The following is a 27,162-nucleotide window of genomic DNA, read 5'->3' on the forward strand; positions in this document are numbered from 1 at the left end:
ATTATATTTCCATGTATCTGCTAAAACATATACCTCCCAAATAGGAGAGATATTCTTCTAACTTTTACAGTTAGAAGAAGTGCAGAGGACAAGCACTGCTGCAGCTGACAATGAATACACGGTTCTGAATTTATGTGCAGATTAGCACTATAAAACACAAGAAAAAAAAAAAAGTAGTCTACTGTCTAATGTTACTGTCAGCATTCTCCAAACTGCTATTACCAGGACTACAAAGATACCTTTCTCTTTTCATACAGTTGGTTTTCAATTGTCCAGCCCAATTATAAAACCTTGCGCTTTTAACAAAGTAGGCACCAGAGGGAGACCTGCACTTTAGTTCCAAATGCTGGCTGTTCAAAAGTGGACAATCAAAGCTTCTTGGCCAATGTAACTAAGTGGCTCTGGGTGAAACCGTGACTAATAGGAGCACTCAGAAAGCAACCGGTGTTGGGCAGTTTTCTCTTTCTAAACGGTCCAATAGATTTAAGAGAGTTCCATGAAGAAGAGCAGGTTCCCAAATCTCAGGCTGTACACAAACACACTTCTACCAGTTTGGCCATACCTGTAAAAGAGCTGCTCTTTGCCACCCATGTCCTCAGTCTATCACCACATCCTCGTGACGGTAACCACTTCTCAAATCTTCAGGCCGAGCTGCATATATAAGAACTACCTAAACATGTCAGTCAAAATAAGCCAGATCAGCTTAAGCAATTTAAATAACAAATCTTTCCTAACATGGCTCAATTTGACCGAATTGGATTAGGGAGAGCTCTCATGAGTGGCTCAGCTAGCAGACCAGAAAGACAAGTGACACCAGGCAGAGGGCAGTGATGAAGTGTGGGTTGTTCTTCCAGTGCCATGACTACAGCTGAATTAAGATTGCAAATATATATACATGTATATAGTGAGTGGGTTACTTTTATTTTTCTTAAGCAAGGCAAGAGACTACAGGAAATACTCCATGGGCATGAAATACATTGTTCTTTTAAAAACAGGTACTCATCAGTTCAGGTGGGGAGAGAGCCAACAACTTCTAGAAAATACGTACTATCCCAGTGGGTCTTACTACCCAGAAAATTGATGTTCTGCATATGGAGTCAAGCAGACTAACTGGGATTCACATAGCCAGTTAAAGAGTAACAAAATTATTTCTATGAGAAGTAAGTCTGTTGGTGTGGTAACAGCTATCAACTCAATACTTATACAACTGGATACAAGGTCTGCAATGATGCTAATCGCAACTGATGAACTGATGGGAACAGAGAAAAGCTAGAAGTACTGTTTGTCCTTATTAGAAGTACTTCCCCTGCTCCAGACTTTTCTAATTTTCCAAAAATTGAGAAAAATCATCAACTCCTCATATACAATCCAAATTAAGAAAAATATTGAACAGCAAAGAATTAGGAACAAATTCTGGAAGAAAACCAAAATTTGACCCTGCTCTTTTTTGTGAGAAAACAACAGACAGACTCAGCAAATTAATTTCTAGCACATTTGTTTTTCTAACTTCCAGATTTAGCATTTGGACTTTTTTCTTTTTCTTTTTTTTTTTCTTTTTTAAGTAGATATAACTCAAGTTTTTAACTAACAAATTCATTCTAGACGGTTCCAGCTACAAACAAAACAACGCCGGTACTTCAACTACAAAGTTATTATAATTTTAATATAATTTAGCACGCTACTTTAGAAGGTGTTCCATTATAAGGAAGTTATTAAAATAATAGTACATTTAAAGCTGCCTAATAATGTCAGTCTTTTTGAGAAGTTGTATCACCTACAAAATTAGCACCAGCCTCTGAAGCTCAGCAGATAGAACTGTCCCAAGGATTGAACCATCCCAAGGATGGTCTTCCATAGCTACTTAAAGCAATCCTCACAGAGCTACCAAAATTTACATTGACAGTGCTCATGAAGGAAATTCAGCCTCAAACAAACTACATAAAATAAATAGGGGAGGAGATGAAGGCAAGGAGAATTTTCAGATTCCTGAACTCTCTAAGCTGATTCTGATGAAATGCTATGAGCTCCAGAGTTTCTAGAGGGAACACCCAGCTGAGGAGGTGGGAGGGAAGGCAAGATATCAACATACTTTGTATTTGTAATACGTAGGTATCTCTAGTGGCTGAGAATAAGGATAAACTAAACATGGTGGTAACATGGGTTTTTGTTTTTGTTTTTTTTGGCTAATGGCTTTTGCTTCCTTCCTGGGAGTACCAAAGGGGGAAGCACTGCTTTCCACTGAAACAGTAGATTAGCTGTGCACCTTCTAGTTCTCTTTTAATTACTACCACAAACAGTTTTCTTCCACGAACACAGGATTCATGATCGACTCTTTGCACAAATTAGATATAAAGAAAGAGAATTAGGAACTCATAGGCAACCATAAATCTGCCATTTTCTCAATCTAGAGTGTTTGAATTTGTGATGTAAACAACAGTCTTTTTACAATGTGGTATAAAATCTCTAAAGAAAAGAACAGATGCTCAGACACAGCCTTTGCCCCAGAGAGCTCCCACTTCCAAGGGTGCAAGAGTTTTATCAGATTTTTCAATCACACGCGAACAAGGGGCTAACCTAAATATGGTTTGTTTATATGTACATTATTTGTCACACAAGCAAAATAACCATCTTACAATTAGGTGGGAACTGAATTTGAAATGTTTTTTTTTGTTTTTGTTTTTGTTTTTTTGTGGCAACACAAACATTGCAAGTTAACTGTATTACAGAGCAGACTTGGTATTGTTTCTATTACATTGTATCACTTCTTTTTTTTTTTTTTTTTTTTTTTTTAAATATCAATCAAATAATCTTTCCAAAATGTCAAACTATATATATTTAAAAATATGATGAACTACCAAAACTTGCACTAACATAAGGAACATTATGATACTTCTTATGCTTCTACTACACTTCTTAGTTCACTTCCAGGAATAATATTCAAAGGTTGGACTGTTCTTAATCTGCTCCTAAGCAATAAGCAAGGTGCCACAATACTTAGTACATCATGCTTGCTTTCCATTTTTGCGCACACATTAATATGGGTGCAGGGAAGTGGTAGAGAGAAGATGGAAAACATTAGGCCTAATCAAATTTCATCACGTAGAAATATACAGCAACTGTGCTTACAAGTTTCAACAGTGACAAGAAACCAAATTCACAGAGCTTTGCACGATGTGCAATTCATAGTCTCTCCTATTTGGGTCATGCCTTCCCAAAATGGGTAAAAAGGTAAAACCACATTACAGGGAAGAGCATGGTAATTACAGAGGGAAGAGGCTTGTTTTCTTCCCAAAGGACGCATTACACACCTACGTAGACACACAGAGTAGCATAAACTTTACAGCATGTTCGAAATAGATCATGTAGAACTTTACATAAACAACTCACAATCTCAAAAAACACATCACAAAATAACATTCAGAGACCGCAACAAAGAACTACCTGGATGTTTATTCATAAATGTATATATTTCTAAATGATGCATAGTTTTGAGGTAAAAACAGATTTTCCTTGATCTATCATTTTTCATCATGCTGTCTTTGAAAACCAAGATATATTAAAACTATGACCATAGTAGATCCTGAAAACAGAATGTCATCCATTCAAATATTTTTTCAGTTCAATCATAGAATCATAGAATGGCTTGGGTTGGAAGGAACCTTAAAGATCATTGAGCTCCAACTTCCTGCCGTGGGCAGAGTTGCCATGCATTAGATCTTAATTATGTTACCAGCAAATCTTGTGATCTGAAGAATTTTAATTTGCAAAATGCAATTCAGACACAAATTTAGATTTAGAAAGCACTGAAGGAATCTAGAACTTTATCACAGTTAGCAAAACCACTATCTTGAACAGGAGAAAGAACAACTCATCTTACAATTCTAAGTTAGAGATGCTTAAAAATATTACATCTTGAATTCAGGAAATCAAATGAAAGGTTTTCTGATGAAAATTTTGGAAGCTCAAATCAAATATCTGAAAGAACCTAAACAAACTGAAAAGCTAACTTTGACCTCAAACAGTATTTTAAAATTGCATTTTAATCCACACAAGTGTTAATGAGAAAACTTCTGAAAAACTACAGCTTTGTTACTCAAGGAAAGTAGGATTTTCTACAGAGTCTTAGCATTTTATTCCTTGACCATAACATTCTTCATTCCATATGTAAGTCCAAGTTTTGCTCTCAGTTACTCTAATGCAATGATAATTCTGGAATTTAACAAAACAATGCGGCAGATACTGAGAACGAGACAAAAATCCATTCATGAACTGTTACAGAAAACACAGAAATTACACAAAATAAACAAAAAATGCAATCTAAAGGGCTTGTGACATATTCTCCTCTACATTCATGCAGGAAGGTCTATTTAGCTTTTTAAAATATTAAAATTATTTCATATTAAAATATGAAATAAATGGAATACCGAGCTCAAAAGCTGTGACATGGTTAAAAATAGTTAAAAATAGTTGCATGGTTTAAGCTCTTCTACTCACAGTGTTGTACATGAAGAATTATTCTCCTGGTCAAAATATTTGCCTTTTCAATGAGCTGAACTTTCAGGTCATCTGTTAACAATGTAGATTCTTTCCTGTCTAGAAGAACCTCATTGTCCTCTCCTTTAACAAATAGCAGAGTATTGTTCCCAGCTGGTTGCTAATTCACACAATTATCATGTTGAAATCCTTCAAAATGGTAGGCAGAAGTATGTAGTGCTTGGTTTGTGATATATTTTTATTTAATAAATCTCATAATTTATTTTCCTGTATATTTAAAATACAATTTAAATTGATCATTGTGCCCTCTTCTCACCACCCCAGCCAAACCTTTCCTTTCTTTTTTCAACCTTCCCTTTGTAAATAAATGGACACATGTTAAAGCTGAGTTCAGGGCACCTTTGATGCTGAAACATCTTTGCCATATTTTGTCAATGACTTGTGTGTTACCAAACTCACAGACTTCGCCAAGTGAGGAGAGTGCAGTTTGCCTTCCTCTACAATATCACTCCATCATTCCTGCATCAGATCATCTTATTCTGCCTGAGCTAGAGGCATCTCTTTGCAAAGATTCACAGCTTTTGTCACTTGCATATTCAGAACATCCTTAAATAAATTCTTCTGATAGATAACTGCCTTCAGTTTTAAATTTATTCTGTTTCTAAAAGAAATATACCTGAGTTCAGCCTTCAGCTGCCATATTTTGCAATATCATTGACTACTACAGTAAAGGTAATGGCTCTTTCTGAAATGTCTGGCTCCATATATGTACTTGGCTATCAGTCACCTCCTAAACTTCCATTTGCTAAACTTAGTAGACTGAACTCTAGGCTCCTACTAAATACATCACGGTTTGTTCACATATTTCTTTCAAGGATTTTTGTTGTCCTTTAGGTATTTTTCTGAATCTTTTCTGAGTTCAACAAGGGTGCTTCTCTGTATCTCAGCCTCAAACAGGATATCATTTTCTAATATTACATCACTAGAAACATACATCAAAATAAAAGTACACCCCATATCACTTGAGATCCCTCATATCCATACTAAAGAACTACAGAGTGCATTTTAGCTACTGCATCTTATCCGTGAAGAGTTAGCACTTTCTGAAGTACTACTCTCCAGCCTACATGTATGATCTTACTGTCTAGACAGATAAATTTAGCTATATTAACATATGTTAAAATGATCTCAATTAACTAAGTAGAGACCATCCTTCACAGTTATCAATCCACCAATTTTTGCAGGTATGCATTTGACCGGAAATTATACTCTGCTTTCCCCTTGGTCATTATCCAAGTCCTCAAAGCAATGGGCTGTGAAATCTCTATAAAATTTCCAACATGAGTGTCTTTCATCTATTACTGCTTTATGATCTGTTCATTAACCAGTTTGAGTACTGTGTATTGTGTTCCATTTTGGGTCTCTCACTATAAGAAAGGCATCAAGGCCTTGGAGCATTTCCAGAGAAGGGCAATGAAACTGGTGAAGGGTCTGGAGTACAAATCTTAGGGGAAGCAGCTGAGGGAACTGGGATTGTCCAGTTTGGAGCAGAGGAGGCTGACAGGAGGTTGTGGTGAGGGGGGTGTCAGCCTTTTCTCCTGTGTAATTAGTGATAGGACATGAGGGAATGGCCTCAAGTTGTGCCAGAGGGAATTCAGGTTGGGTCTTAGGAAAAACAACTTCTCCAAAGGAGCAGTCAGGCACTGGAAAAGGCTGCCCAGGGAGGTGATGGAGTCACCATCCCTGGAGGTATTAAAAACTTTCAGATGTTGTACTGAGGGACATGGTTTAGTGGGGGAAATAGTGGTGGTAGGCATACAGCTGGACTGAACGATCTTGGAGGTCTTTTCCAACCTTGGTGATTCTCTGGTTCTATGAATCTATTTGATATATTTGATATATTTAATATATTTAATATATTTAATATTGACCACGTTGACTTAGCAAGGAGCTAGATTTTGAAAATCAGAATACCGTGCAGTTCTACATCAAGTGCCTTACAAAAGCTTATTATATCTATGTGAATATCTTTGTTAACCTTTCAACCTCAAAATGAAGAAATAAATACAGGCAGGTTGTATTCAGCACGAACAGTTGGGCAAGCACCAACTCTGCAGTCTTTCTTCTATTTTCTGCTACCAAGCTTTCATCCCAGCCTTTCCACAGTTCTACCTCTGGTCATTATCAGCCTATGCAGTCTAGTGTTTATGCTGCATCTTGGCCCATCCTATTTCATTTACACCTCTTCTATACTTAAAATTGAAGAAAAACAAAATATAAACCCAAGTACCTTACATGTATTCTTAGATGTGTATTATTGTGAAAATGCTGACTGCAGTAAAGAAAAAAAATAAACTTGGTTGCTCCTTGCAGATAAGGCAATTTTTTTTTGTAACTCGTTGCAATCTTTGAATACAACATCCATAACTTGCCCATAGAACTAGTGTTCAGATTCACAGTAGGATTTCTAAAGAAATAGGATAATATTTCTGCATTATTTTTGTTTTCTTTACTCTTATTGTCCCTATCTAGTAGACTAACGTCATTACTAGCATTGTTTTGCTCTTAGTAAGTAAGATAATTTAAATATTGTTCTTAGCCCCACTGACAGAAGGTTCACCTCTGTCTCATTATGCTATGACAGCTTCATATCTGTATTGAACTTGCACTGTAAGAATTACAAACCCCCAGCATAATTTTTATTTTTAAATGATGTAACTTTCAGACAAAATAGTTTTCTTTATATTTTCACTAAAAACTCTACTAAATTATTTTTAGGAAATCATCCTTTTGAAAAAAAAAAAAAAGTGAGTATATATTGCTGGAAAGGACTGCACTGAATAGAACTAATTGAAATATACAAGAGCTACCAGTGCTGATTGTCCTGGTGAAAGTTAAGAGAGCTTAAATCTCAGTTAATTTCTTTTCAGAAAAGTAAAATTTTACAGAAAATAATCTCTCATTCTCAGAAAAGCATGACAAAAGACCTGAGGACATTAAGAAGTCTAGGAAGGTTTTGTTAATGATCACCTACTATAATCATTCTGAAATAGCAATATATATTTTCTCTGCATTCAGACAGTTAAAGAAAGATTCCTCTCCACATAAGTGTTCCAAATGAAACAGGTTACTCATCGAGACGGAGTACTTACCCAATAAAGAACATTTTTTTGATTTATGTATCCTTGGTTATTTCTAAGCAAACAGCACCTCCAGTATTATTTTCCACTCTTAGTATCTCCCATATAACAGTATATATATATACTATAATATATATATACGTTTTATATATATATGTATATGTATGTATATGCATATACATTCCTGATATTACTGAAGGAATACAACAGCACAAATAGCCCTAACAACATATTTCACAAATATTAAAATATGAAGGAGTTCTTATACAGTAAGAAAATAACTAGGATTCTTTCTTGTGTCCATGGTCCTTTTTAGTTATGATAACTTTTATTCAGATTATATTTTGGGGAAATTAAAGAAAAAAATCAAAAGTGATGTCTTCCAAGTCCAAAATAATACATTAAAAATAAAAGTAGCACTGGCTGTTATGAATCTTAGGAACACTGGCCCTCATGTCTGTGAAAAAACGTTTAGAACTTACAGAAATTTCAGAGGCAATTTTCTGTTCCTAAGAATCCAATTTGTTTAGTTGTCATTATCTTGCAAATAACTTGACACGGAATTCAATGAAAACACATATATAGAAGAACAAGTGCCTAGGCCAGACTGTCTTTTACAGTAATGCCTGAATGGAACCACAGAAGAAAAGGTAGAAAGGGCAATGAGAAAGGCCTGATTTTATAATTTGATCCTACTCTTAATGAAGCGTGGCACTCAATAAAAACTGGCACAGTGGAAGTCTGTTTGACTTGGTCATTTCCACATAAGTAGTCTGAAGTGTTTGGGTGTATTTTTTTTATACTTGTTGGCAAGTAAATCAGTTTGAATGTATTGGATTGAGTTTCCAGATGGCGATCAACAGAATTTTTTTTTTTTTTTAGTGTAATCTTGTTCCGTGCTTTCAAATTATTTATTTAATGATATGCATATATATAGTTTAAATGAAGAATCAATGCCAATGGTTGGCAATGACATCAAATCGTGCTGGTTTAAAATCCAAGTATAGGTTTTAAACTCATTGCTGTGTGCACCTGTTAAAACAGTGACTCATCTGAATATACCTTCATCCAATCCTAATTTTTGAATACTGCGCTTCTGAAATAATATTTTAATCAATCTATTTTATGATGCTTTGAAATTGCATACAAATGTACGCATACATTTTTAAATAAATAAAATTGCCTTTAGAACACTAAATACATAATCTAGGCTTTTTATCATCATATTCAACCTAAAATTACATTTCTTAATTAATTATGAGCTACACTTAGGTAAATGACAGAATATTTTCGCTTAATATAAACAAAATATGGGCCTAACCATACACTGAACTGAGAACACTGGACTGGTGGCACTTCGACTACTTGGCTGCTTTATAAATTCTCACTCAGTTATGAACACCTTTAATAATAAAGCACTAGCATTGTAGTCTTTAATATTAACTACTATTATTCTTTCTACCAGTTCTTAATGATATGTTCGAATGAGCTGAAGAGCAACATGGCTTACTTTCCTTATCAGTTTTCCCACCTTCACATTTAAAGTGAAAATAAATTGCTCCTGCCTATGAAACTGAAACCAAAAGTCATAAAAGCACAAGTTTTCCTACTCAAAAGCTATTGATGGTACCCATACTTTGAACTTTAATTCCATTGGAGAGACTAAATATAATATTTGTTAATTGCAGCGTTTTCAATGAGATAAAGCATAAAGTGAGCTCAACTACTAAGAGACGTGCTGTCCTATCCCAGTTGCTGTCCTATCCCAGTTCCTGCCCACTGACCATTCAGTACATAACTAAAATAAAACTTCACTTAAAAAATAAATTATGCTCTGAATTTCATTTCTGTGCCACCTACAGCTTCAGGTTGGGTTTGCCCAACAACAATTTTACATCTCAGTGAAATTATAATATGATCCAGGTGGACAGGCAAAAAAACCAAAACAAACAAACAAACAAACAAGCAAAAAAAAAAAACCAACAAAAAAAACCAGCCTCACATGGCTGCAAGAGTTTTACCACTTGTGTTGGGCACTAAAAAGTAATGAAAAAATTCATCACACTTTCTAACTAAGTGTTTAGTGTAAAACTTAGGAAAGCATTAATAAGTAGTAGCTATGCAAGACTGGGAGCAGCCTTCCAATAATTAAAGCTTATAAGCAGGAGGGAAATCAACTTCTTACATGGTCTGATAGTGGTAAGATGAGGGGGATTGGCTTTAAACTAAAAAAAGAGAGATTTAGGTGAGATGTTATGAGGAAATTCTTTGTGTAAAGGGCAGTGAGGCAGTGACACAGCTGCCCAGAGAAGCTGTGGATGCCTCATCCCTGGAGGCTCAAGGCCAGGTTGGATGGGGCCCTGGGCAGCCTGAGCTGGTGGTGGCAGCCCTGCCCGCAGCGCAGAGCTGGAGCTGGGTGGGCTGCAAGGTCTCTCTGAACCCAAGCCATTCTGTGAGTCTATGATATGACTGAGAATTAACTGGAATCCCAAACTGTTGCAAGCAGGAGTTTACCATGTCTGTATCAAAATAGAAGTGCAAGTGGCCCAAAACTACATGGTGCAGAACAGGTTTGTCCTCAGCTCTGACATGATGACCTAGCACAGCTTCTTTGTCCCACAGCTTGCTCTGTCCCTGCCTGCAGCTTCTGCCCCTCCACGTGTCCCCAAGGGATGTGGATCCTCTTCCAGAGCCAGCATAAATCAAGGGCAAGAAGCCCTGTGGCCATACCACAAAGCAGCACACTGAATTAGCCCAGCATAAAATGCAATACGCTATTGGACAGATGTTTTTTAACTGACCAAAGTCACTGCTGCAACCAACCCCAGTATCTACCCAGTTTCTTCTCCTATCTTCCTTCGACCACGGCATATGCAACAACCATCACAAATGTTGTCAGGATGGGCAAATTTCCTCTCCCATTCTCTGTATGCTTCCACTGTTCCGTGTACACTACTTGCCCATAGAGCTCTAACAACCTCGGACACATGCTATGTCATATCAGCAGATATCTCTACAGCTATTCAATGAAACACACAGAGGAATGGTTCCAACCAAATTAAAACTTCTGGAGATAAGTTTTTTGTTGTTTAATTGTGCCAGGTTAATTTTTCAACCCTTCTGAGAAATGGCCAAGCTTCTGTTGTGGTTCGATGGAAGAAATGGCTGAGATGTCTGAGGAAGGAGCTGCTGAAGTCAATAATAATGTGCCATCCAAAATCCTTTGGAGATTTAAGGTAAAAAAAAACCCTTAAATACAATTATGGTTTAAAAACACAACTTGATCAACCACTCAGATAACTGTCACTAAGATAAAAAATACTCCTTGCTTTACACCACAGTAGCTCAGTGCTGTGCCTAAACCCAGCTTCAGCAGCACAATCCCTCAACAACATTCACCTACTAACACAGTTTACAGTCCCAAGGGAAGGCCTGTAATGAAGAAGTTGAGTACTATCCTGCAGTAGGTTCAGAAGACTGTATGAGGAGAAAAGATCAGTGCTTAGCCTGTTGCAATTTAAGCATATTTAACAGAACTGACTACCTGAACCGGACTAGCCTTTCTATACCTCTTTGTAGAGAAAGGAGATAAAGTTTCTATTCTGATGGCCTTCTAGAGAAATTTATTTGGAAGGTCTGAATAGCCAGATGAGTCTCATCAATGATTACAGAGAATATCAGAGATGATACTGCATGCTAGCTGAATACCTGTTCACAGTTAGCCCCACATAAGTAAATAAATAAAGCAGAAAAGGGAGAGAGCTTTGTTCTGTGACTTGTACTTGTAGCTTCTCTCTATAAGACTCAATTAGATTATTTTATTCTAAGATTTTCTGACCATATTTACTTTAGAAAAAAATAAAACAAACTTTAAACTGCTTGTATTTTGACTCAAGTATGAGATGAACAATTAGCAGTCATCTCTGAAATACTCAGGCTGACTGGTTTGCTCATTAGCTGTCGCAGAGGGAAAGAAAGAATTACATTTTTCAAGACAGCATTCAGGTATCCTAATGACGAGATCCAACATTTTCTCCCTACAGAACCTGCCTACCCATTTGCCAAATTCTACAAAAGATAAGGCAGTTCTAGCAGAATATGTCTTTCTTCCACTCCATTAGAAAGTTCCAGTTTCTTGCTCAGAAAAATAAAAATCATCCTTACTTCACAATCAGTAGAGAACTGATTCCACTCTGAAATTGTACTTTTCTGAATAAGTCAGATGGAAAAAGCTTTATCTTGTGGTTTGACTGAAAATGAGAGAAACATCTATTGGGAAGAGGCTGGGAAGGCAGAGCTCAAACATTTGACAAAAGGGACAAGTTAATGGATAGAGAGCATTTGCTTAGTGAAAAGCAGAATATAATGAATTATCACATGGTTCCAGAGTCTAGCCATGACTTTCTTCTTCCACTTATTGTAAATGTTATGTCTCTGTATACTTTAAGACTTGATTCGGCATATGAAGATCTAAAATCTCTTCCCTAAATTTAGTCATCACTATTCACATCTTAATCCAAGCTTCTTAAACAAGAATGCAGAAAAAAATAAAGTTAGACCCATACAAAGCATTATTTTACTAATGGAAACACAAAGACACACAGACACACACATATATATATACATGTTAGAATAATTCATGTCACGGATTCCCACTATTTATAAAAATGCTTATTAAGAACAAACAAATAAGCCAAAAGACATTTTTTTACTTGTCAATAATATTGTCATAATGAAGGAAATCATTTTGTATGCACGCAAGGACTCCATTTTGTTACATCTAATAGCTTTAATTAGAGAGATGTATGTTCAAGTACAGATTATAACATTCTTTAGAATAAACTTGGTTGTAATTACTTGAGAAATGATTTCAATGTTGAATAATTAAATTAATATTGAATATGTTCAAATAACAGTCAGTAATAAAGACAGAAACTTCACATGTTAGAGACCAATGCCAGTAAAGTATAAATAACAACAATCTTCACTTATGTGGAACATAAATTGTATCTTGCACTGTTTGAACTGTAATTTAAGCAACAACTGTTATTGGAACATAAACAATTTCATCTGGGTGATCAGAGGCAAATAACATAGGAATAGGTATAGATGGGCAACAGAAAAAATGTTTCATCTGTTACTGCACATGAATCAAGCTGGAGTATTCAAGGGAACAGAAACAATACAATGTCCTACAACGATCCTATCCTCTCACAAAATCCATGTTTTGTCACTAATGCCACCAGAGAGAACTTCCAAAACATCATCTCATTCAACATGCCTTGAAACAGGTGAAACACTGAATAAGCAAAATTTAACTTACAATTGACACTGAAACTTACAAATAGATAGTTTTAAAAACAAGATATACCTCAAGAAGCGTTAAGAAAAATCCAATAAAATACAACCAATCCTGCTATTTAGCCTCCACTGATGAGAATGTAGAGAAGCATGGCACTTTGCATACAATTAAGATGGGTATGCTGTCTTCCATGATTTAACATTCTTACAATGCCACATCTCAAAGAAGTATCCTTAAACAAAACTATTTATTTCTAATTCAGAGGGTAATATTTTAGTGCTGAGCAGTTTAAATAAATAAGCACTAATTTCAGGGGATTTGATTAGTATAATGTGGTAGAGAGAAAAAAAAACAAATCAATTAAGCAGCTACCCTGATATGAGATGCCTGCAACAAGAATTAAGTAGGATCTGAAATGTTTATGGAACTTTTGAAACATGAAGGTACTTCATTTGCCATCAGCACCTGGGAAAAATTATTCATTGTTACTAACCATTACCATGTGGGTGCCCTGCTAACAGGGGATGCTGAGAAGGTGGAGATGCTGAATGCCTTCTTTGCTTTAGTCTTTAATGCCAAGACTGCTGCTAGGAAATCCCAGATCCTTGAGGAAAATTAGAAACTGGAGGAAGGTTGACTTCCTCTTAGTTGAGAAGAAGCTGGTCACATATTGTTTATGCAAAATCAATGCACATAAATCCATGGGCCCTGATGAGTTTCAACCAAGTGTGCTGAGGGAGCTGATGGAGATGGTTGCTGAACCACTCTCTATTATCTTCAAAAGGTCTGCCTGAAGACTGGAGGATAGCCAGTGTCACCCTAGTCTTCAAAAAGGCCAAGGAGGAACCGAGCAACTATGGGTCAGTCAGCCTCATTGCTGTCCATGGGAAGGCAATGGAACAACTTGTTGTGGATGTCATCTCCAAGCAAGTGGTAGAAAAGAAGTTTATCAGGAGTAGTCAGCATAGGTTCACCAAGGGGAAATTCTGCTTGACCAATTTGACAGCCTGTAACGATGTCATCACCAGCTGGATAAACGTGGGGAGAGCAGGGGATGTTGTCTACCTCAACTTCAGCGAGGCATTTCACAGTCTCTCAGAACACCCTTGCAATGAACCTCAGCAAGAGTGGGATAGATGAGCAGACAGTGAAGTAGATTAAGAACCGGTGGTCTGGTGGAGCTCAGGGGATTGTGATCAGCAATGTAGAGTTTATCTGGAGGCCTGCAGCTAATGTTCTCCAGAGGTTGGTACTGGGTCTGGTCTTATTTAACACTTTCATCAGTGATATGGATGAAGGGATAGAGTGCAGCCTCAGCAAGTTTGCTGATGATACAAAGCTGGGAGGAGTGGCTGACACACCAGAAGGCTGTGTTGTCATTCAGCAAGACCTAGATCTAGAGACCAAGTTCAGAAGAGGGCCACAAAGACGATAAGGGACCTGGAGCACCTCTTGTATGAGGAAAGGCTGAGACAACTGGGGCTGCTCAGCCTCGAGAAGAGAAAGCTTCTTCTAAAGTGAAGGAGTCAAATTGTTGAGAGCAGACTCTTTTCAGTGGCGTGCAGTGATAGAACAAGGGGAAATTGGCAGAAACTAGAATGCAGGAAATTCCATACTAACTTAAGGAAGAGCTCATTTAGTGTATTTAGTGTAAGTGATGGAGCATTGGAACAGGCTGCCCAGAAAAGCTGTGGAGTCTCCTTCTCTTACGATATTCAAGACCCACCTGGACACTTTCCTATGTAACCTCCTGTAAGGCACCTGCTATAGCAGGAGGTTGGACTCAAAGATCTCTAGAGATCCTTTCGAATCCCTATAATTCTGTGATTCCTTGATGATCAGAAATGATCTGGGTAAAAATATAGCTAATATTAATTCTCTGGAAATTATGCCTCCCAAAGATTATGCTCTATTAAACTAGTACTAGACTTCTTTATTACTCTACCTCATGTATGTTTCTTTTGAATTAAAATAAAACAGGTATCATACAAGAGTCTTTTAATCCCCCTCTCAATACATAACTTTTTGTATAATGAAACAAAATCAGGAAGTACTATGCATATGAACCACACAATGAAAATAAGAAAATCTGAAAAGAATTTTGTAAGCTGGGCTTTAACCTCCCCTGGTTATGTACATACATTATAAACAGCTTGCTGTGCAATGAGTTTAAATTTTAACTTTGAATCTTCTGACCTTACTGTATCATAACTGAAAATTGATTGACTCCTCTAAAACTTCGCTAATTTAAAACTTCCATTTCCTTGTGAGTGTTAGGACATAGTTATTTCTTCAGCTGTAAAAGACAATAGGTAGTTGTTTCTATGGAAGTCCAGTCTTCCAGAGGAAGAGGATGTACAGTGTCACCTTCAGAAGGCATTAGAAATCATCTGTCTAGGAATGCTCACTCAACTAGCTGTACTGTGCTTTAAATGCATTTGTTCAAAATAAATGTTTATGTTGTAATTCCACAGAAAAGTGCACTAAGAACAAAAGCTCAAGATTCTCAGTCCGATGAAGACATCACTGCTTTTACTGTCCTTGTGTTTCTTAATTCTTAAAAATCTCTTCTAATAAAAAATCACACCTGTTCCTTATCTGTGACCCAAACAAGCATATCTCTACCCTGTAACCATGAAAAGCCATTGAAGAGCTACCAAATAGTTACTGTATGGCAAAAAGCCTACATAGCTAAAATAAATAAAATCTGATTTTTCTTCCTTTGGAAGAGCTTTCCACAAATCTTCCAAATTTAAGAATGATTACACTCTAGTAAAACTTTTATGCTTACACTTACAAAATACTATTCATTTCAAATAATGGAATTAATTCCTGAAATTTGTTACGACTAATTGTTTCTTTCTATGACCATATTCCTCTCTCTCTAACTTTTCTAAATTAGGAGTCTGCTCATTCAAAGCAGTTACCTAGACCGTATTTTGGGACCTTATGCACATCAAGTCTTCATGAAAGTTTTTGCAGGTATTCAGAATATACACGGCAGATGATGATTTTAGTTTTTATCTGGAGTTTGTACTTCTGTTTTGCTTGACCACATGTGATAATAACCTCTTCTTGAAACCTTAGGTTCAAGTTACTACTTTGCTAACAGCAACTTTTTTAGTGGTTATGACTCAGATAAGGCTTGTACTTAAACTCTACCAGTTGAACAAGATCACAAAGTTGCTTAGAAATGAGGACTAAAGGGAAGAGGATAGACGTTTAGCTTGGCACAGAAGGTGAGAGATCTGGCAACCATATCGTGCTCCCACTTATCCCATGCCCTACTGACACCATCAGAAATGCTGGATGTACAAGGCAATGATCTTTGCTCAGGAGTGCCTGCCCACTCTGGAGTCTGCAGCAGCCCTTGGCCAATGTGTGCAGGGCATCAACACGGTTCCAAACACTGGAGACCTTGGGTTACACTGCCCAAGTTCTAGGAGCCATGGCTGAAATCTCCCTCGGCCCCAACAAAACCAACCACAAAAGCTCCCAATGATTACCACATTTCCCATTTTTCCCTTCTGCTGTTTGTAATTACTGACCAGTGATAGGCATCAGGATGCTGAACTGGGCAAATCTGTTGTGGTGATGCGTATAGTCTTACATTCTCATTATTTCTTCAAGACACAGTTCCAGGTCTGTTAGTTTTAACCTTGTATGTGACCTAGCCAGTAAAATATGACTGAAGAGTCACACTGTGCTGGCACAAGCTGTATTTTATACGTACATTTGAGGAAAGTCAGGTGCTAAAATTAAACAGAACTAACAACTCTGAGGCAGCAACCAGTCAGACCATAATGCAGATAATTTTCCTGAAGTTACTTGGAATCATTTTGAACCTGTAGTATATCTACATTCAAGTGTAATCAACATACAGATGATGCTTTATTTAATAACTGTGTTTTATGGAAAGAACTTCAAAAACCATAGGCTTTTAAATATCTGCTAAATAAAACATCCATCACACCACAGTGTCGGGGAAGAATTTTACAGCTGAGTTACATCCATTTCAACAATAAAAATGTACCTCAGTGTTCCCCTGCACACATATTTGTGAAATGTACATCCAAACTTTTTCTGAGGTTAAAAACCAAGCATAAGACTTAAATTACTGAGAAGCTGTGAAACATTCAGAAACTGTGGTGGCGGAAGAGTTTGGAGAGGCACAACTATAGATGTGGTTATGACATTTAAAACACACATTCATCTTTCCCCACTAATAAAAAAAAAGAGAGAAATGAACAAGTCAGAGAAAACACGGTCAAGAAGCTGTACTAATTTATTTCATGCAATGTGATTATAAACTGTGCAACCTCACTGAAGAGTCATATTAAGCCCAGTGTAATTACTTTGTTTCATTAAAAAAAATATATATATACACACACAGTAAATAGGTATTTAGTAAATAGTTGCTTAGTTGAACACCTTAATGCTAGCAAAGTAGCTAAAATAATTTCAAATCATTTTTACACAAAGATAAACAAAAAAACCCCAACAAGTCTGCAGTTATTGACATGTAATGTTATCACATGTCATCCAGCCATCCCAAAAGCACAGAATTTAATGGGACGTACGTACTCTTTTTCACTTTGCAAGTACAGGATGCATGTACTTCCATCAGATAACCAAAAATAATACATCATGCAGCGACACCAGATTGGGAGTTCATTACAGTGTGTTATGAGTGGCATTATAGATCTGCCTATCAGTTATATCTAACAGATCTGCACATCCAGCTATCACATATTCAAGAAGTCATTCTAGTTGCCAAAGCTTTGTATCAAATACAATCCTTGCAAGCAAGGAATACTTCTCAGATAGAAATGACACCATAACTGTCAGTAACTTGTTTTTCCCATGGCTTGGCACAGGTCAGAGCATGCTGCAGTGGTCAGGAATACATTAAGCTGTACCTACTGAGAAGTCAAAAGGGAAATATTGCATCACTGATGCTGTTCCAGCTATGCCAAGCTTCCTGAAGAACAAGAGGCTGTGTGTGATGTGTCTCGTTAAGTTCTTTGTATCCAATATTTTTTCCTCATTTGAGAGGTACTGAGTGTAGGCAGTAGGTAGCAAGCATCTGTGACATTACAGATTTGTAAGCTGGAAGTAATTGTTCTGTTACTCTTAAGTGTACCTGGTACCGCATTCGTCAACACCTTTGATTGACCCAAAACATCAAGAAATAAAGTCTGTTTTCAGAATGTACATGCATATTAGATGTACATGCACATACAAAACAGTTTTGTACATTAAAAAAACCACTCATTTTCCATGAATCATTTGCAATCCTACACAGGTCACAGGCAAAATTTAACTCCTTTGGGTACTTGGAGTACAGGAACAGCTACTACAGTCCTGCCAGGCCAGTGGCACAGCAGATGGCATGACATAGCAAAGGAGTTGGGGCCTGGGCACTTCCAAAGCAGCAGTGGAAGAGGAGGCACTGAGGCCTCCTGGGCTCTTCAAGAGCTCTGGGACAGATGATAAGAGATATCTTAAACTGATAAAGGACAATGTAGCAAGGGACATGGAAAAGAGTTCAGTGGTGATTCCACTCTTAAGGTTCTCTTGCATTAGTTCTCTATTTTAAAAGAGTGACATTGACCAAAAAGGGATCAAGCTAATCCTCAACTCTTTTCTAAGTTAGAAGTACAGTTTCTACTCTTGTTCAGGGTCACAGAATGGTTTTGATTGGAAGAGACCTTCAAGCTCATCTAGTTCCAACCCCCCTTGCACTGGCAAGGACACAAATCCCATCTAAACTGGCCTTAAACACTTCAAGAGATGTGGCAACCACAGCTTCCCTGCAACTCTTCTGCAATGTTTCACTGCCTTCAATGTAAAAAATTTCTTCCTTACACTCAATGTAAATCTACCATCCTCCAGATTAAAATCATTGCCCTCTCTCCTGAAAAAGTCTTTCATTCTTTCTTATAACCCTCCCATATACACTGTAAAGCCACAGTGAGGTCTCCTTTTCTTCTCCAGGCTGAACAAGTGCAGCTCTCTCAGCCTGTTCTCACGGGAGAGGTGCTCCAGCCCTTTCATCATCCTCAGAGCTCTCCTCTGGTCCCACCCCAACAGCTCCACGTTGTTCCTGAGCTGGTGGCCCCAAAGCTGCACACAGTACTCCAGCTGGAACCTCATAAAGGCAGAGCAGAGAGGGACAATCCCCTCCCTCTCCCTGCTGGCCACCCCTCTTTTGATGAGATACCGTTGTCCTTCTGGGCTGCAAGCGCACACTGCTGGCTCACATCCAGCTTTTCATCCACCAGGACCCCCAGGTCCTTCTCTGCAGGGCTGCTCTCAAGGAGTTCTTCTTGAGGTCCATACTCATATCTAGGATTGTTCCAAGTGCAGCACTTTGCACTTGCTTAGTCAAGCAAATCTCTCCTTCACCCATTCTGAAACAAGCAATAACATTCATGCAACCTTTTGTCAAAACAAAACCCGAACCATTCAGTCACCACGGCGCACCAAATGTAAGATCCCCTTTATGAAGAAATGTCACTGATGTTTAGCCAACATCTTAGGAATTGGCACAAAAGAAACAAGAAGCAGAAGATCGGTCCCAAGATATTTCAAACTTCCTGCAAAACAGGTTGAATAAAAACAACCCATTTTAATGGGAAAACAATTACTACAGCCCAAAAGTGCAGTATCAATTTTGTGTTCATATCAGTTTCTCATCAAGTGCTCACAAAAAATTACAAGTTGCAGATTGTAGACAATGGAAGATTCAACCTTTCTGTTAACTTACGTAGAACAAATGCTTAGACTTTCTAGTAGAACCTCACAAAATGTGACCACAGTGTAACTAGGGCTGTGATACAAGCTTTACTTTTAAATTGATAATTTCTATGCAGGAAAAATTTTCAACTAAGTGACAGCATTTCTCCTTCAGTTTTCTATATTCTGCCATTTCAGAAATTAGCACACTATCTGAAGAACAACCCACGGTATCAGAAGCTATTTTATTTTTTACTTTTGACCACTGTTGCACACGTTATTGCATAGGACATGCTATTATTTGGTGGTCAGACTTGACCTACACAGTAATGGAAGGCTACAGGACTTCGGTCAGGTGCACCAGAGATGGGTTTCACTTTGTAATTTCACCGTCTCTGTAGAATTTAGTGTCAAAGGCTTTAGTTCTAAAAATAAAAACAAAAATACCAAATCATCATCTGAAGGGAAGTATCACCTTGAGAACACAAGACATTGGGGTGAAAAAATGCATATGCGTTTAGCAAGACACTTAAAGAATTTTTAAAAAGCACATCCATTCTATAATTTACAAAAATAATCATAATAGGATTACGGGACTTAAATATGTTCATCTTTGATATTTTCATGGATATTGATGAAGTCACCTTAAATGCTGGGTTTATGGGCAATGTCAAGGTAGAATATATATAGCGAAGAAAACACCAATGCACACATGAACTTGCCAAGCTTACACAAACTGCTTTGCTTGCTTCCTGGTAAACCTCAAAAGGAATGTTTTCATCTGAACAGCAACTGCAGCTCAGGTCTCACTACAGTCTCTCAAATGGCTCAACCCAGCAGAGCACGTATACAGACACCCTGTATGCATTGCTAGAGGAAAGATGGAAAAACCTGGTTGCTTGGTAATCATCTTGCTATCATCTCCAACAGGCAGAGAATTTTAGTACATTTCCTCTGCAGTTAGCAAAGAAATTATTGAATTTTAGAAGATACTTTGCCAAACTCAGCACAGCTTTAACACTGTGTGCACTTAAGTACTACCACTGGTGCTCCTGACCTGCTGGCTGATGCACAGCTGTCCTGGGAAGCACCTTCCTGGGATCACTTCCACATTTCATCAAACAAATCCATCATGCCAACCACAGTTCAGGCTGACTTTAATCCCAGATGTGATAGCAAGGATCTGCCAGAGAAGGTCAAGTGATATGACTGCTGAGGCAGCACAACTGCAGCTGCTTTCCAGATGAACCACCTACATGGTGTGGTTATTGTACTTCTAAGTACATCAGGGAAGATGATGAGAACAAGCAACAACCTTGCAACAGGTGGGGAACCAGACAGTGAAGTGAACTTGTCACAGCGTACAAGAAAGTAGACCTAGCACTTGCTGACTTCTCAAAAAGTACAGAAACATAGAAGGCCTGGATGAAGAAAGATGTCCTAAAGTGTGCCTAATGACACAAAATTTGGGAAAAAGGAGAAAAAAAAGAAAAAAAAAGATGGCACTTTTGCTTATATTTTCCCTTAACTGTCTTGTTCACCAGTTTCTCTGACTCTGTCCACCTCACCAACATGTTGTCACTTGAAAACTCAAACTTGCAAACAGAAGAACTATGTTCTTAGCCTCACCCATAGAGGTTGGCAAGATTACTAAGTGCTTCATTTTCCATCTAGAAAAGACAGCCTCTTCAATGCTTTTCGCTACATGCTTCGCATTTCCTTCAGATCATCTCCCTCCTCAAAAAAATATATCCGGTCATCATCACCACAATCCTGAGAAAGCTGAGAAACAAACATGCAGGCCGTACAGTCAGCCCAACAAAGCCACTCTTTCAGCCTGCAAGAACATTTCTTCCATGTTTCTATCTTTCAATTCCCAATCACTGGCCTACAGTTAGGCTCCCTCTCTCCAGAGATTATATCATATCCACAGTAAAAGTAAAAGTCAACCCACAAACAACAACTAATACACTTTTTTTAAATTTTATTTTATTTTTATACTTATTTTTAAAGGTACTTACCTTCGTTTTTATTGGTTATACGTAGATTTCTCTCTTAAATTTTGGAAGAACCACAACACCTATCACTTATCGTTCATATTTAGCCTAATAATCTCAAATAGATTATGCACTTTTTTTTGTTGTTCAAAACACACAATCAAGATTCAAAAGAGAAAAAATAAAGATATACCAAATTGCATTAGACTTCAATAACCAGTCTAAAAAAATATTGCATTGCATTCATTACGAAGAAAATATCCATGAAACAGTCACTCATACGTGGTAGCTCGCAGAATGTTTAAATTACGTAATGTTCAACATTTCAGGTCAACTTGCAGTTGTGTACTTCCCAAGTTAGTATTCACTACATTTAAATTATCTGTGATTTCCGTAAATTGCATTACAACATAAAATTTGTCCAAAACGATCAGCAATTTAGAAAAAAGACTGCAAAAGAGACAGCTTGACCACATGCGAGTCCAAAAGCATCTACAATTTTAGCACCTCCAATAAACTTTGCACTTAACAATGAAACAGTGTTGACTGATTTTAAAACCAAACAGAGCAGTTTATCAGTTTGGGTGTTTTGAAAAACAGGCTTCTGCCCAAGGAACTGAGCACCTAACCTGCCTAGAAAGAATGACCATGGTCAACGGCCTACTGGAACCTTTCACACAAGCCAACACTTCCAACACAAGTCAACCAAGCAATGGTCACAGTTAACTACAGCCCAATGTCCAGCAAACAGTTTTTCTGGTCATTCTTATGCCTATCAAAACCGACAACCCATTGTTGGTCATTGAACAAATCCAGACAGACGCAACGTTCAAGTACCAGCCACAACACGGTAGGCCCAGCTCTTCCAGCCTGACAGAACTTTTCCCGAAGTCAAAGCAAAGCCGGGACAAATTTCCTCTATGGAGAGCAGTCTCTAAATTTCTCGCCTACTTCCAGGGATCATCCCTTCGAGACTGGCTTAAGCCATGCAATGAGGGTGGGGAAACTTGCCAAAGCAATTAGCCATGATCTATCTGCCTTGGGAACACAGGCCTCCAGTCTTCCATCAGTTCAGCACCTCCGCTGGGCACTCGACTCGCTTAGAACACCATCCCTCAAGGGGAGCCTTCCACCTCAACACAGGGGTGCAATCCCATCGGTGAGATACGAGCACACCACCAGCACGGGCAGCTATTGCCTTCTGTCAAGTGTCCTGAAGGCCGGCCGGCTGCTTTGACCTTAGCATTCCAGCCCATGGATATAAATATTTTTTATAGAGCGCTGCCGAGAAGCCTATTACCCACCAGATAAAAGCATTTTTGTTTGGTGGAAGACTATTTATTCAACCGAAAGACAAGAAAACGACAACCTCATCTCAGCTCCCAGGGATGACTTCTTGCAAAAATAAAAACAAGGAAGTTAAATCCAAGAGGACCATCATGCTTTTCAATTAAGGGCAAGGATGTGAAATTGACACACTCGGGACAGGAAATTCGAAGTCGCACCCTCCCGTGCCCCCCGAAGCCGACGGGCGGGGGATGTTGTGCGGAGCCCCGCTTCCCGCACCGCCCCGAGTTCTCATCGCGGCGTTTCGCACGGCGGCGGCGCACGATGGTGGCACGGGACTCCGGGACGGAGACGGATCGGGGCCGAGCCCCCCCCCGGCCGGCGCACGGCGAGAACTCGGCGCGGCGCGGCGGGCCGCCCGGGGGGCTGTCAGGGCGCTCCCTCCCCGCTGCCGCCGGGCCGAAGTGCCGTGCGGGCGGCTGCGTGCCGCGGGGGGGGGGGGGGGGGGAAGGGGGGGGAGCGCAGGCCACGGGCAGCACTTCGCCGTCTCCTCCGTTCGCTCACATTTCCGTCCTCCCCCGGCGGAACCGGGGAGGGGAGCGGGGCGGGGGGCCGGCGGCGGACGGGGCCCGGCGGACGGGGGAGATCGGAGCTCCGCGTCCCCCCGCAGCCGCGGGCGGGGCGGGGTGGCCGGCGGGGCCGGGGGCAGGGCGGACGCCCGGGGGCTGTTACCTCGTAGAGTTCCTCGGAAGCCATGCTGGGAGCCTCACAAGGTGGAGTTGGGTGCTGGTTTGGAAATACTTTGTTCCAGTTGGTGTCCGTGTGGCCTCCTCTTCTCCCTCCTCCTCCCCCGTCTTCTCCGTCGCTCTCCTCCTCCTCCTCCTCCTCCTGCTGCTCCTCTCCTCCTCCTGCTCCTCTTCTTCTTCTTCTTCTTCTTCTTCTTCTTCCTCCTCCTCCTCCTCCCTGCGCGTCTCTCTCCAGCGCAGCTAGCAGCTCCGCTCGCTCCGTGCCGCTGAGGTGCTGCTGCTGCTGCTGCTGCTGCTGCTGGCGGCGGGGCTGTGCGCACCGCAGCTGCGCAACTCGCTCGCTCCCCGCTCGCCCTCGCGCTCTCCCCCTCGCGCACCCCGCCGGGCGGGCACGCACGCACACACGCGCGCTCACACACACCCGGGCGCGCACACGCGGGCGGGCGGGCGCGCACACGGCGGCGCGCCCCGCACCCCCACCCCGCTGTCCCCGGCCGGCTCGCTCGCTCGCTCCCTCCCCAGGAACACTAATCGAGCGCAGAGAGAGCGCCACACGTAACCACTCCGCCCCGGCTCCCGCCGCCCCCAGCACCACCATCCTCCTCCTCCTCCTCCTCCCCGCGCTTTGATCTCCCATTGTCCGCCCGGCCGGGTCCGCAGGCGGGCGCGGGGCGCAAAGCAGCCGTCCGCGGGGCCGCCGCCCGCTGCTGCGGGACGGCCGCGGAGTTCCGAGTCGCCCGCCCGCACCCGCCCCGCTCCGACCCCCGCCGGGCCCGGCCCGTGGCGGCTGTCCCCGTGCGTTTCCCAGCCCGCACAGAGTTGGCAGAAGGGCTTTTCGAGCCAAGGACGTGGCGAACGCGCGAGGGAAATGGGCGAGGGGAATGGCTGGTCCCCACCGATCCTTGCCGACCACAAGCACCAGACTTGCAACTGGCTGTGCTTGCGGTGTTAGGGAAGGCCACGCTGAGGCCTCGCTGGCATGAAGGTCGAAGGAAAACAGCTGAGCTCTCCACTTTCTTGGGGCCGGCATTAGTTACTCCATGCAACTTGCCACAGTGTATCTCATTTGAGGTGTTCCATGGGGAACCACGCAAATAAGGTGCCTCCTAGTCAACTGCCGACTTGATGGACTGGATGCCTCGTTGTGCCAAGTCAGACATGAAGAGTCACTCCTTCAAGACCAGAATCTGCAAGGTGGCGTTTCTGGTCTTAAAAGGTAGAAGGGTGGGACAAAACCAGTCAGACCAAGCTCAGGACAAGAGCTGAACCATATGGAGGCATTCATTCCGGTGTTTCTTACCCTGCTCTGCACAAGGAAGCCTCACTCTACTGCAGAACGGCACAAGTTAAAGCAGAGTTCATCACATTTGTGTGGTCAACCCACACACTGACTCAACCAAGTCTTGATCAAGTTACCTCTTGTTTTTGTAGATTGTTTTTTTTTTTTTTTCTTTTTTTCTGAAGGCTTTGCAAAGCATTTCAGATGCTCCTCAATATTCTATTTTGATAAACAAGTTTTGAACTATTGTTCAGCAGGTGTCTGTTTAGAAAATGTTGATCTGTTTGTGAGATTTGGGTAAGTTATACAGCAAGAGATGGAAACTCTTGTAGTGGACATGGTTTACTTGTCCATTCTTAGTGGCACATCGTTTGCTTCCTCCAGGTCAATGTTCTTCTTCTAGATGACTGGAAATCCTACCTGATGCTGGACTGCCAGACAGACACTATTTGCATAAACAGAATACCTGTCACCTTTCATACTTTTGTAATTTCCTACCTAGTCTATGGGAAGTTTAGAGCAGACCTATGTTTAAACAACCTCTTCAGGTCTTCAAGAGTTGGGCTTAGACTAAGTGTCACCTTGAGCTAAGCATTTACTCACAGTTCCTGGGATGTGTTCTGAATCCTTTCTCACTGTACTCAGCATACCATCATTGCTCATCTTTTGAAGGACAGCTTTTTAAGGTAATTCGTGCTCATGTTTTGGCAAAGAGATGGCAGCAGTGGTTGCTGAAGATGTTACTTTGCTTGCAAGGCATAAGAATAGAACACAGAAAGTTCATCTTATTTTTTTTTTCTAAGGGTTTTACCATTGAAGTCAACCAGATTTTAGGCATTCTGTTCTTCTGGATGACTAAAAAGAAATACAGTTCATCAGTACTGTTCTATTTTTAGTACTTCAAGGAAACAATGAAAGCTCAGAGTTATTACTAATTTTTAATGTTTCAATCATCCTCCTCATTTTGTCTTCAGTAAAGGAAGTTCTTCTTTCACACATATTCATTGTTTGCCATGCCATTAATTCTTCTTTGCCTCCTATTCCAAGCTTTTGTCCTTGTAGCTTTATAGGAATTATCAGATGAATTAACCATACTCTTTGATAATAGCAAGATGCTGCTGCCATGGTTCAATCACCTGACAGGTACCAAGTTTTGTGACCTGTTGAAGTTAAGCAGTTGGATTTGGTTACAGTAAGTTTCACAATAGCTTGTTCTCATCTTGCTCAATCTAACAAAAAAAAATATAAAAATCAAGTTGTCTAAAAGCTGTATGGTGAATTGCCACATCAGCACTGCCATCTTATTTTCTAATGTATTTCATACTTCTCTCATCCAGGAAGCACTTGTCAATAATTGCTATTATTTTTAAACAGCGTTTTAGCTGTTAAAACCAAACCTTGTAGCAACTTTGTAAATGGCTACAGTAACATGGCATATAAAGGTCTCTAGCAGAGAGGTTGTATGGAGAACACCAACTGACCAGTCTAAGAAACTGGAAAGCTAGGCCAGCTGCAAATCTGAAAGTAGCAGCAAGTGTTCTTTGAGATACTTGAAACTAGCTTGGTTAATCCAGTCTCAGTAAGAATCAGAAAATAGGAAAAATGCAGGTAGTGTTAGCATACAGAACTTCCAGTCTGAAGTAGACAACTGGCTTGACAGTCTTAGTGGAAGTCAGGACAACAGTTCTATTTTGCATAATGTTCTAATTTATTGATAAGGTACAGATCATGGAATTACGTTCATTTTGAAATGTCAACTTCATTTTGATATCACCATTTACCACTGGCATGTCTGTAAGGATATGAACTGATGAGGGAATAGCTGAATTTGAGATTCTTACAGTGGTAGACCATAGCTGGCTAAAAATCTGTATGATCGCAAATATCATAGAAGTGTTAGAAGGGAATGGGACTACACCATCAATCTGCTGTAATCAAGGCATCCCAGCCTTATTTGATATGCAGATGTTTGTTCACAGTACCATACTCTTGACATTGAGGTGACTATCAGTGATTGGTGATATCAAGGTGACTTTTTGTATTTGGAAGTAGGGTTTGGAAATTAAGTATTTAGTAGTTGAGATGCAGTCAGTGATTAGCTGAAGGATTTCAAAAGATGGGACAGATACTGTTAAATGTGATGGTCTACACTGTAGGCATTAATATCTGATCAAATCTT

At 39.9% G+C, this 27,162-nt stretch overlaps 1 protein-coding gene across 2 annotated transcripts in view; it reads right to left on the bottom strand.

The window, feature by feature from the left end:
- The window catches only part of CDYL (chromodomain Y like), a 106,828-nt gene extending 82,641 nt beyond the window's left edge, over nt 1-24,187 (bottom strand). Inside the window, exon 1 of one of the 2 annotated variants that reach the window (XM_090136985.1) lies at nt 23,691-24,187. In XM_090136985.1, coding sequence (XP_089993111.1) covers nt 23,691-23,714 — 24 coding nt within the window. In that variant the 5' untranslated portion in view covers nt 23,715-24,187. The remainder of the gene's footprint in view (nt 1-23,690) is intronic. The other variant, XM_031589310.2, reaches the window with a different exon arrangement.
- Nucleotides 24,188-27,162: the final 2,975 nt, after the last annotated feature.

The sequence above is a fragment of the Phasianus colchicus genome, chromosome 3 (genome assembly GCF_987193195.1).
Source record: "Phasianus colchicus chromosome 3, bPhaCol1.hap1.1, whole genome shotgun sequence".
Classification (NCBI taxonomy): Eukaryota; Metazoa; Chordata; class Aves; order Galliformes; family Phasianidae; genus Phasianus; species Phasianus colchicus.